At 33.6% G+C, this 12,952-nt stretch overlaps 1 protein-coding gene across 14 annotated transcripts in view; it reads left to right on the top strand.

Moving 5' to 3' along the window:
* The window catches only part of LOC117330316 (inositol 1,4,5-trisphosphate receptor-like), a 119,861-nt gene that overhangs the window by 93,780 nt on the left and 13,129 nt on the right, over positions 1-12,952 (top strand). For 7 of the 14 annotated variants that reach the window (XM_033888509.1, XM_033888513.1, XM_033888520.1 and 4 more), the window contains 9 exons: positions 880-927; positions 4,782-4,943; positions 5,217-5,348; positions 5,718-5,919; positions 7,192-7,460; positions 8,126-8,329; positions 8,579-8,689; positions 9,790-9,885; positions 11,246-11,308. In XM_033888509.1, coding sequence (XP_033744400.1) covers positions 880-927; positions 4,782-4,943; positions 5,217-5,348; positions 5,718-5,919; positions 7,192-7,460; positions 8,126-8,329; positions 8,579-8,689; positions 9,790-9,885; positions 11,246-11,308 — 1,287 coding nt within the window. The remainder of the gene's footprint in view (positions 1-879; positions 928-4,781; positions 4,944-5,216; positions 5,349-5,717; positions 5,920-7,191; positions 7,461-8,125; positions 8,330-8,578; positions 8,690-9,789; positions 9,886-11,245; positions 11,309-12,952) is intronic. The other 7 variants (XM_033888521.1, XM_033888519.1, XM_033888516.1 and 4 more) reach the window with 5 other exon arrangements.

Here is a 12,952-nt window from a genome sequence, read left to right as displayed (position 1 = left end):
AAAACCTCTTGTTTACACAATAACAGCAGATTTAGGTTTGACATTCACGTGACTGTATGTGACAACTGATCAATGTTTGTTGTACTACAGATGTTCTGTGTGTGAGAACATGTCCCTGGATGTTCCACTGTGATATCACTGCCATCATGCTGGCCAGTGCTGCTGCAATCTGGCACCACTAAGTTTTCACCTGTTTCTTGATAATGATTTCCTCATGACCGTTTCTCATACGATACTGTTTGTATCATGTTGCTGCACTTATTTAAGAAGGGCTACGGTGAAGCTGGTTTATTAGCATATGCTCTCGGTCCATTTATTCATTTATCATTAAAAATGAATTCATTGACTCAATCTACTATTATAAAACACCATTGGCTTTTTTTTTTTCAATATTAACCTGCCCCAGATATTGACCTAATTTGTGTGTCATATAACAAAAACAATTATATAACTTTGGTGGATGTTGTGGTTGAAATTACTTTTAACAGGACTGGCTATAATAATGCTGTCCTTCTGCTATCTATAGATAAAAATGAATATTGTGTCTCTAACAGGAGCAAATTTAATTTTAAAGGTCTCACTGCGCATTCTCGTCAATTTCTTAAACTAATTTGACACTACATGAACTTTTCCAACATCATGGTAAAAGTTACTTGTAGTTACTTAACCCTAAACCTAACCATCTTTTTAAATGCCTTCAATTTGGATATTTTGAAGTAAAATGGTAACAATAACTTATGATGGTAGTTTAACCTCATTGAATTGGTTTACTCATATTTTTCCCTGTCATCTTCATGGGTTTGGCTACTTGCACTAATTTGACCCAGATATGACCCCATTTGACCCTTGTTACTTCTTGTTTACTATGGCTTACTCAAGGTGGATGTGAAGGCTTTGGGTAAAAAGGATCTTGATGACCACAGAAGGGTAAGATATGCTGAACCTGTGTTATTAACAGTGGCCACGACCTGTCTACATTTCTGTATACCACACACACATCAACCAAGTCTGTAGTTCTGTCTAGATACACCTTTCATACCATCAACACTTCCTGCTTCTGCTTTCTTAAGATTTCTGATGATAATCAATGATTAGGCCACATCTATACTATTTGCAAGTTTGAACCTGTCAGTTTTGTTTTGGGGTTAGTTGGAATAATAGATGTGTTCAAAATGGGAAAGAGTTTCAAAAGTTACGGTAAAGTTGTAGACTTGGTTGATGTGTAACATGGTGATGGTACGCAGACGAAGCCGACATAGTATGACAAGGAAAGACATCACACCAAACTAGGCCTGACTTATACAAAAAGTATCTGGACACTTGACAAGTGTTCTCTACACTGAAGATTGTGTGGTGGACATCATTTGGACAAGCCACATCACTAAGAGGGAGTTGCTAACTAAGGTCATTCACAGGTCAAAGTTGGGTGGCAAGGTTGTGTGATTATGTTAAAGGTCATTTGAATGATACAGGTTGATAATGCAGTTTAAAGCCTAAAACAAAACAATGGAAGAACACAGATAAGGACAAGGTCATTTAGATGTCAGAAACGTAAAAGGTAAAACGTTAACTATGAATAAAGCTGATAAGGTCATATGGTATTTAAATCACTTCAGACTGTTGACAAGGTTTTATTAGAGAATAATTGAGAAAACCACAATAAGCAAGACAAGTAACAAGACTGTATTCGACAAAGAGAAGCATAGGATAAAATAAAATTGAGCTGGGGGTCAGGGCAGTTATGTTTTCAACTAAACAGATAAGCTAAGTAGAGGAAGTTCCTGGAGAATTGATGACTATATAGACTCTGTAGAGATCTAGTGACAAGAAGATTGATCCCCTATGTAGAGATCTAGTGACAAGAAGATTGATCCCCTATGTAGAGATCTAGTGACAAGAAGATTGATCCCCTATGTAGAGATCTAGTGACAAGAAGATTGATCCCCTATGTAGAGATCTAGTGACAAGAAGATTGATCCCCTATGTAGAGATCTAGTGACAAGAAGATTGATCCCCTAAATAACAAGGAAATGTAGAGGGTAAGGAAGACTTACTAGACAGAGGACATTCACAGTACGAAATATCAACAAAGGTCACGAAATAACTGCATGTGTAGAGCATTTTTGGTGGATCAGTTTAATATTCATGTAGGCTATGTGTGCAAGGATATCATTATGCTTCCATTTCTGGTGTAACAACTGAAGAGCCAGTCTTCTGTTTACTTTGTAATCTTACAATCATGGTACTCGCATGTTCTGCCCATTTAACCTTTAGAATTCATCAATACCAATACATTTGTATATCAATCATCGTAAAGAAAAACAAAATGAAATTCATTTACTCCAATCTTTATACCACTTGGTCTTGTATTTAAAAAAGCTCACTATGATAAAAACAAACCCTGTACTATATGGAACTTCAAGATAATCCCCATTAGATATAAAAATGTTTGGATCAAATTAACATTAATACTGGGCACATTTTGTATATGAACAAAGCTTGGCATACATAATAATCATTGAAGATGCTGTTTTATAGCATGTAATTATAAGCCATTCATTGTATTTAAGTATTTCATTGTAATATCTCGGTTCCACCAGAGCTAGAAGTACAATCATATTGAATTAAATGGGTGTTTAGTTCTTTTGTTTCCTTCCCACTTTAGACCTTTTTTGTCATTTATCATCTTTAGATTCTCTATACTTTTAGATGTATGTATGATATTAAACTGTTCCTTTTCAGTTTCATTTTTGTTCTTTTATTTTCTAAACTTTGGATTCCAGACTTTCATCCTGCTTTACATGTAGTTTTTATACTGTATTATATTATTGTATAAATTTTAATATGGACATTGAAATTTCAGCTTGTTTTGAAAATGAAATGGAGTTAAATTTGAAATAGATGAACTGCCTCAAACTGTGGGAAGGATTTAATCAAGATCTGTTTCAGAAAGAAATATATCATTCTAATAGGGTACAAATGTTGATTTTCAAGTAGCGTCACAATATCATTCCATGGTTGGTGTCATATCTAAATTTATTTCAAACAAAACAAAGTCAAAGATTAAAATTAATGAAGTTTTTGATACATAACACACCCACCAGGAGTACTTGTACTGGTTCCGAGATCCGAGAGACAACCTGGTACTAAGACCTCACTACCCACTAACAGCCTCTGATAAAGCTTAACAGTATCATAACCTGTTTCATATGTTTTATTACCTGCATCAGCTGTCTGTGTTACCCTGACTCTCCCAGGGTCATTAGTGCCAACAATGGAACAGGTATTGATGAATAGTTCCTCCCTTTGTATAGTGTAGTGTACTAATTAGTTAATCATTACATTCTAAAACTGTGGGCTGTGAAGTTTCACCTTCTCCCTTAGGTTTAGATCCATTTATATCTATTAACTTAATGATATCATCAAACTTTGAGCTCTATTTCATTAAACTATATACAGTATGTAGAAATATTTTCATTGTTTCAGGATGTTTATTTTGAGTGACGGGGCCAGTATTTATTTTTAGTTGTAAAATTTTAACTGTTAATCATTTAATATTTACCATCATGATCAGACTTAGTTGAAAGTACGCAATCTGGTATATAAAGCATGAAGATCTCTTGTCTCATCATCATGGGCTTAAAGTTTTATCTGCCCTTTCACCGTGATAAAATTCAATTTTATGTAACTATGGCAAGATTTCATTACCATTTAAGGTGTTATGTATTAGCAGTTACATTGAAAATGGTATCCTTAATACATTTATCAGCATTTTGTGGTTTAACCATTAGCCTGATCAATATTCATTTTATCATTACATTTAATGAAATATCCATTTACTAGTACTATTCGTCACAGTTGCATGAACTTTCAAATTTTATTTTAAAAATCTGTCTGATCTGATGTATTGATAAGTAAATGATCATGATCAAAACATTTTATTGGTCAAGAAACCAATTTATTACTAAATTTATATACCCTTGCATCCATTGTTCTGAACAAGGTAAACCATGAATGTGATAAAGAGATGAAAATATAACTTTTTTAAAACATGCTTTGTAAGGTATTAAGGAAACAAGCATGATAAGAGATATTTAAGCTTGATTAAATAATATACATCAATCAGATCATACATATTTTTGTCCTTGTTATTGTGACACCATTTTATTTTTCTGCATTAAGCCAGTTACATTTTCTAAGTGCTTCACTGAAAAGTGAATTCATTATTCATTACCATTTAATTATTCATGTCTTCAAAATAATGATAGATATGTATGATTTATTATGACTTAAAGAAAAATTATTGATGTTTATTTATTTCTAAGCTATGACAGCTTATCAACAAATTATCGAGTAACTATCAAGGTCAAAACAGGGGCAGAGCTGTTGAAACTTTTGGTAAAAACACGTTTGTGAGTAAGTTCTTAATTGCACAAATGGGTGTTACAACAGAGAATATAAATATTCAAGGAACCTACATGTATATGAATTTTAAAAGAAATTAAGAAAGTAAGGTGCTTATCATCTTGTTCCATTGATGACAATGATTGGTTTAACCCGACCCATTTTAGCGATTATTGATTCAGAGAAGAAAATTTTCAACTAGAGATTTTTCCATAGGGAAATATTCATTTTGAAATAAAAAGAAATTGTTAGCTTGAGGTTTTTTCCTAGAAAAGCATAATAGGTATTTTTTGGCATTATAGTTATTCATCTGAGAGAGATCAGTTTGTGATAATCTATACATCTCCATAGACAACATGTACAATGTACTATTGTAGGGCGAGGCACTGAGACACTGCCTGTTGACACGCTACTATGGCAAAGTTATACCACGCCTGCCTCGAGATGGTAGCCACAAGGCCCAGCAAGGCCGGTCAGGGAGTGACAGTTCTAAGAGTGCCGCAGGGAGCGAGAGTATCAATACCCTCCATGATGTACAGGTATTATGTTGTGTAAAATGGAAAGTTTCTCACATGCTTTTTGTTTTCTCAAGCTTCACCATTATATACATTCATGTGGAACTTGACAAAATATTGATATAAAGTAAAAGAATTTGAAATGAAGTCAGACTTGAAATTTATGATTACATGCTTTATTTTTCTTAACAAATTAACTATGAGGCTTAATTGTTTTGAATACATGTTAGTTGTTAATTAAGATTATGTACAAGCTAAAATTGATTTGGTGTTTAGTTTTCTGTGTTGTCATTACAGTGTCGCCTTGATAAAGAGGGAGCCAGTGACCTCATAGTGGATCTGATCATTAAGGATACCAGTAACAAAATTTTCCTGGAGACTGTTGAGCTGGGTATAGCTCTGTTGGAGGGTGGCAATGAGGAGATTCAGGTGAGGACATACATTTAACAGGGAAATCAATTAAAGGAGCCAATTAAGGGTTGTGGTATATATCACATACACAGTCAAACATATTAAACAAAGCAAGGTTGTGCTACATCCCACAGCCAAACACAAAATTTACTTCATTACAGGAATATAAAAAGGCACTACTCAACCATGAAGCATGAAGATTTATGTCAGTGGAAAAACTTAATACCTGAAGAATTTTTACAATTCAATCAACCAGATATAGAGTTCACACAATAAATAAAACAAGATGGACTCATTTAAATGTGCATAATAATGTTAACTCAACAGTTACTTTATGTATGGCCTCCTGTGTATGACCACTAAATACAGGTTTGATAAACATTACAGAAATCTATCTACACAAGACTGACATCAGATAAACAGTCCGAGGTATTCTTTAAAGTCTTCTACACCAAGATGTTCAATGCCCAGGAGGAGATTAAGGCCACTCAGACGGTCAATACTGGGGAGGGGGACAAACATTTGACCGACCACAAAGACACCCAGCCTCACGAACAGCTCAGCAACAGCAAGTCAGGCCGCAGTGGAGGTAAACAGGATTTCAATAGCATACCTTATGTTTCTGTTCTATATATAAGAAAAAAATGTAACAGATTTTATAATATTGTATGACAAAGGAACAAATATCATATTTGTGTTATCTCATTACCAAGATTTGTAGCAAAATATTTGCGAGAATAATATTTCAAAGGCTGACTGAAGACATTTGACTCATTGTCTTTAAATCACTACTAGTACCTAGTAAATTTTACTTCTAAAGGTAAGCGTTGTCAAACTCCCATTCATACATGTACTGATAAAAGAGGAAGATCCAAAGTAAAAACAACAAAAAATTTGTGATACATATGTAAAACTACAATGAGTGTTTTGCCGTCACTAAAAAAACTTGTGAGATATGCCCTTGGGCCCCTTATTTTGTTAATTACATTGTTGAATAGATTAAACTACTTGCATCCGTTCCCTGGTCCGTCAGTCCATAAACAATCCTAGTTATCACCTTTTCTTAAAAAGTACTGAAGGATATTCCTCAAACTTCATGTGTATGTTCTCCTTGGTCCCTAGTTGCGCCAATTCAATTTAGATTTTTGATCAGAAAACAAAATGGCCAACAGGTGGCCATCTTGGAATTTGAGATTTGAAGTTTGTTAAAACTATTTCTTGAAAAGCATTGAAGGGATATTCCTCAAACTACATGTGTAGGTTCCCCTTGTTTCCTAGATGTGCCAATTCAATTTAGATTTTTGATAAGAAAAACAAAATGGCCGACAGGTGACCATCTTGGATTTTGAGAAATTGAAGTTTGTTATAGCTATTTCATGAAAAGAACAGGAAGGATATTCCTGAAACTAACTGAAAAGTACTAGAGGGATATTCCTCAAGCTTCACATGTAGGTTGCACTTGTTTCTGAAAAGAGAAGATCAGTCTGACATAGAACCAATAAAGATCATTCAATGGTGGGCGCCAAGATCCCTCTGGGATCTCTTGTTATAAAGTTATGACATCAAAACGTGGAACTATGTAAACATATAACCAATATAGCACCAAAAATCTAGAGATGATTTTGATAAATTTATGTATTTTCATAATAATAGCAGGCTATAGGTATTCATCTGGTCGAGTGTATATCGTGACACATTTTGTAATATAATTAATATGTGTAAAGACGAACTTCCGTGACTGTTAAATTGTACATTTATATATCTATAGCATCTGTCACTATCAAAAATATCACTTTTCTGCAGAAATTGCCACAAAAATTATCACTTAATGTTAAGATCTGCCAAAGTTGTCTTTATGTAGCAGGTCATCTACAGAAGAATACATCAGAGACCAATCAACGGACGTCATCAGTGAAGGGAAGCCGGCTAGCTGTGAAGGTTCCAGTGAGACATGGCCGTGAGTATGAAAACGATGATGGTACCAGATCAGGACATGGCCCTACAGAGGAGGCAGTAGACAAACCCAACAAAAACAAGGACGAGAAGAAACTTACGCCACATGTAGTACTCATGAAACCAATTCTCCGATTTCTTCAGCTTCTCTGTGAAAACCATAACCATGATCTACAGGTTAGTTAGTTATAATCTAATATGTCACTACCGGTCTTTTCTCTTTAATATAATTGTAACTTTAATGATACATTCTGTTAAACTTGGTAGTGAAGGGTGGGTATGTGTGTTATTAGTCTCCTACCGATGAAAGACCATAATGTTGTTGGGTCAAGCTCAATGTTTAAATATCATTCCATTTTTAGAAAATCCAACTTTCTTTAAATATCATTAGTGTAATTGCTCTGGCTGGGAACATGTATTGCCTTAGCAATACTCTGTATGTTTGATTTGTCTTTATGTCAATCTGTCAGTTTAAAAAAAAATTGTGTTCAAAATACCTCATGAACTGGTGAACAGATTTCGTTCATAATTACACCACACTGTCATTACATCTTGCTCTTACACCTGAGAATGGGGATCATGAGTCAAGAAACTATGGTCAGCTTGGTGAGATGAAACCTAGCAATAGTTGAAGTCATATAATTTGTAAATCAGTAACTCACTTGGTTAGATTCTGAGTTTAGCTCCATTTCTGTCTAAATGAGAGCAGGCACGGGGCATTATATTCTGTAGCTGATCACCAATTCTGATTTACCATATTGCAGCTGAAAGCATTAGTTAAGCTGTTCCTGCAGTTAAAGAGTTCAATACAACCTGATAATATATTGCTGTATATGTTACAGAACTACCTGCGACATCAAGTCAACAACAAGACACCATATAACCTGGTGTGTGAAACACTTCAGTTCCTGGACTGTATCTGTGGCAGTACCACCGGGGGCCTAGGATTGTTAGGGCTCTACATCAACGAAAATAATGTTGGGCTCATCAACCAGGCACTCACCACCCTCACAGAATACTGTCAGGGACCCTGTCATGAAAACCAGGTAAAGGGATTCCTAGGGATCAAAGACTTAATAACCATATGCAGCAGACATTTAAAGGATTAGAGCTTTTCCATACAAACTTTCAGTGTTATTAGAAAGAACAATTTTAATAATCATATGGTAATTTTCTTTCAAAATATGTAATGTGTATCATTAATTCTCTTCTTCTAGTATCTACATTTTAAAATTACAGGAAGTAACCAATGTTATATTCCACTCACTAATTTTAAGACTCATTCTTTCTTTCAGAATGCAATTGCTATGCACGAAAGCAATGGAATAGATATCATCATTGACCTGCTCCTTAATGATATCAACCCACTGGGCAAGAACCGCATGGATCTGGTGTTAGAGCTTAAGGTATGTCACAGTCAGTCACAAAGGAAAGAAGTCAGTTTTTAACGCGTGTATACCCTCTTACCAATACCCTGCATCTTTTTCACCGGGTTATTATTAATTGCTTGGTAGTGTCTGGAGATATTCTGTCTCAAAGTAACTTCCTCAGCTGTAATATGACTGTTTTTGCATTATTATGAAGTGCACATATTGCATAAAAATGTAAATTGTGAAAATAAAATCAAAATTAATCAATTTATTCAATATTTTAAGGTCACCTGAAATAAAGTCTCAAGTTACCTCTTGCAATTGCCTTTTTTTCGCCGTTGTGTGTCGTCCGTCCATAAACAATTTACATTTTTTTTTATTTTTTCTCAATAAACAAGAGGCCCAAGGTCATGATGTTTTTCCAGTAGCATGCTGGAATGAAGGGCTACCAAGTTTGTTCAAATGAATGACCCTGGCTTATTTTCAAGGTCACAGGGGTCAAAAATGACTTAAAATCTTTAAACAACTTATATTCAATAACCAAGAGGCCCCGGGTCACGATATTTGGCCAGTAGCATGCTGACATGCAGGGCTACCAATTTTTTTCAAATTGATGAACTTTACCGTCTCCTCTCTATCCTTTCCCAAATAACAACACACATGCAAATCTTTAGTTTTTTCAAGGTTGCAGAGGTAAAATTTGTTATTATGACCGTGGTCTACTTGTATGGTCACCTGGGGGGGGGGCAAAATGGGTCAAATTGGCTGAAATTTATTACAACTCAGGTGACTGTCAAGTCCTATGGCAGTTACTTCCCCTCTGTGATTATTAAACTCAGATTTAAGCACAGATTGTACATTTATAATAATTTACATCATCAATTAAGTGTAGGATTAGCAGTGAGTTCAACCTCACTAGCTTACATCTTTATTTTTTGACCATTCATGACATTGTGCTCAAGTTAAATTAACTATAATAATCCTGTCAAATAAATCATGATTTATGAGTATTGTGATACATATATATGGATCACTGATGTAGAAAGGGACTTCTACTAATTAACAAATAGATGAACTAGCTAAAAGATACTCATACATAGTAAAACTAAATTCTTGATAATTTTTCTTTCTTTCAGAATAATGCTTCCAAACTTTTGCTTGCGGTTATGGAAAGTCGCCATGATAGTGAAAATGCAGAGAGAATTTTATACAACATGAACTGTAAACAGTTGGTAAGCTTCTTTGTTATATATACAAAGTGATAGTATAATAAACATATCACATTAAATCATCTCTAGATAGAAAGTATGGTTGCCCTTTCTGTTTAAAAAGTTTTAAAAGTGAAATGTCACAGTGAAGTTCAGTATACCGGGTACATTGATTGCATCAGTAAATTTGTGCAGATGCCCTGGTTTCTAAAAGTTTGCAAAACAAAAATTATTAGAAATTTGTTTTAATAAAATTGAATTTCATTATAAATACAAACTAAGAAGAAATGAAAGGGTTTGCCATATATAACTTAACATTTTAACATTCATTGACAAAACGAGAATATTTATATATCTAGATAGCTGTTCATTTTCAATTGGTTGAATTTCGCTATGAAATAATGCTAATTTAACATTTTTACATTCACAATGTCAAGACTACAACCTACTGCATACCCTGTATTTTATTATTGAGCAGAAAACTTGGAGCGCAAATGATAAATGCAAAGTATCCACTACATATTACCATTGGTGTCTCTTAACTGTATTAGATGTGAGAGTATGATGTACATTACTAGTATTGTTCATCTAAGTAATTACCTATTAGAAACTATTTGCCAAAGTCGTGTAAGAGAACTACACTAATTACTGATGGAACAATCTTACTGTATATTTCTACATAAAGAACAATAGGTTTTACTATTGAGCTGCTATGGCGGTTAGATCAGACGGAGGTGTGCAGTGAGGTGAAACCATTGTGAAGGTCACAAGGCCGGGTCTGCATGTTATAGGAATCAAGTGCATCATGGTCACAGTTTTCCTAAGTTCTCAACACAGCTGTTAAGTTGGTCCTCCGTTCATTTGCTTTTCCATGTCCTCCACATAAATTTATGTTATTTAAATCTCCGGACAAAATTGTGATATCATGAAAGCAACATGAAGACATACCAAGAGTCTGGCCCATACTCAGGAATCAGCATTAAAATTTTCTTTTGTTACAGTAAAAATTTTCTTAGACAAACAGATTTCATACAAATTTCTGTTTATTACAAAGTAAATTTAAGTCACCAAATTTGGCTCATACTTATTTATTTCTAAATCCTGTAACCAAATTTTGGATTTAATAAAAATCAACAAAAAAAAAAAAAAAAAAAAAGAGGGAGAGATAAAGAGCATTTTTAAGGCTTGTGTCTTGGTCTGTAGATTTGATATAACATTGACAGAGATACTAAAATGTGGAAAATGAGACTTAGAGTTTATTATTGAGAGACTTTTAACATTGAATTATGTTTTCCCACCTTTCGTGTGAATACCTCCCACCTTCGGTCACGTAACACTAGACCTTACACAACATGATTTGACGCTGTGATTACTGTATTGACAGGTTGAAGCTTTGGGACATGTCTTTAAGCAGGCATTAGAGAGAGGAATTATTGATTTACGAAAGGTTTTATAATAACTCCTTATTGAAGTGTTGTATCCGACTGCGCATGTGGTGACTTGCATGTCTCCTGTATACATCATTATAGGTGCAATCTCCTGTGATGGATACATCGTCTTTCCTTTCTGATACTTGGTAGAAAGTATCATTCATAAAAGAAAATGGATCATTGACTTTCATTTTGTTCCTTTTGCTGAATTTAGAAAAAAATTGTTTTGCTTTTAGAAAATCTGGTGTTCCATATCAATGTGAGATGTGTAGATTTAGTTTATATGTATTATTTTTTTTTATAATTTTTATGTCTGTTTTCTTTCAAAGTCATTATATCACATGAACATTATGCTATATTGATATTTCATTCATGTAGAATAGTTAACAATTTTGTTTGGTATGATTATTTTAATGTATTCAACTCAGATGGATTTTGTAAATTTTATTAAGTTTGGTAGGTTATAAAAAGGGGAAGAGGGCAGCACAATTTTAAATCAGATTATTTTCAAAAGTAGTATTAAGCAAACCTGTGATCGAGGTCGCCAGAAATCATCAGTTCTAACGTATTCTTGCCTTAACATTAATCTGATCAGAGATGGATGGTTTGGTAAGACAACAGATAGATTAAAATGAGTATTTTTCTTCTTATTATTATCATTTAAATGGGAAATAACAAAATTATTACAAACTTGTTATTTGCATGTTAAAATTCACTTTTTTATTTGTTTATTTGTCTGGGTTTTGAATATGATTAGACGACCATAGCTGGAAGTTTTCAATAGAGTTTAGCTATTCTGGTGTTATGTGCTGCTTATAATGCCCTTTTATGCTTCACCTGTCACATTTTGTTGGCTGTCATATTTACATCCTCATCTGTTGATGCACTTATGTCTCCGGACTAGCATGTACAAATTCACCTATCACAAAAAGTATTTCGATAAATGTACCTGGAACCAAACCAAACCTCAGAATGTCATATAGGAAATCTGGATAATTCATATGTATACACTCCTATACATATATTTGTATATATTAAATAAATTACAATTATATTACAAGTACTGTATATCAATATAAGCAGTCAATACTTCTGTGAAAATATTTTACAAATCTTGTACGAGCACCACTGACAACAACTGCTATTAACTTTGCAAATGTAATACAATGTATTCTTTAATTTTTGTATAAACTTAAGATAAATTGAAATCATGAAATGTTTTTCTTTTCAAATTTAGTTTGAAATTATACAAATAATTGCAAAACTGTGATAATCCTTAACTACATCACACATCACAGTAAAATATTTAAAATTTGGATTATTATCTCTCTTTATTTGGCATGTTGTCCTGATTTACACCTGCTGAAAATCTTTTTCATAAAGAATTTTCTTTCTCGGCTAGATTACAGAAAACCTACATTTGAGTAGATCTACTTGAGTTAATAATTCATTATATCTTTTACTTTGGAATTTTTCTTTCTAAATCTAAAAGATTATTTTACTAATTGTTTTGAAAATTTGATAACTGCACTCTTGTAAATCTGTTCAATCATTTCTAATCTTAGTAGTCTGTAATAGTCAACAAATCTTCAGAACATATTAATTACTGCTGGTGTGTAGAATTTAGTGTCCAGCAGATGTAGAACCATCAGTGTCGTGTA

The sequence above is a fragment of the Pecten maximus genome, chromosome 7 (assembly GCF_902652985.1).
Source record: "Pecten maximus chromosome 7, xPecMax1.1, whole genome shotgun sequence".
NCBI classification, from domain to species: Eukaryota; Metazoa; Mollusca; class Bivalvia; order Pectinida; family Pectinidae; genus Pecten; species Pecten maximus.
Note: the sequence above shows the minus strand (reverse complement) of the source record. Positions and strands in the feature narration are given on the sequence as shown.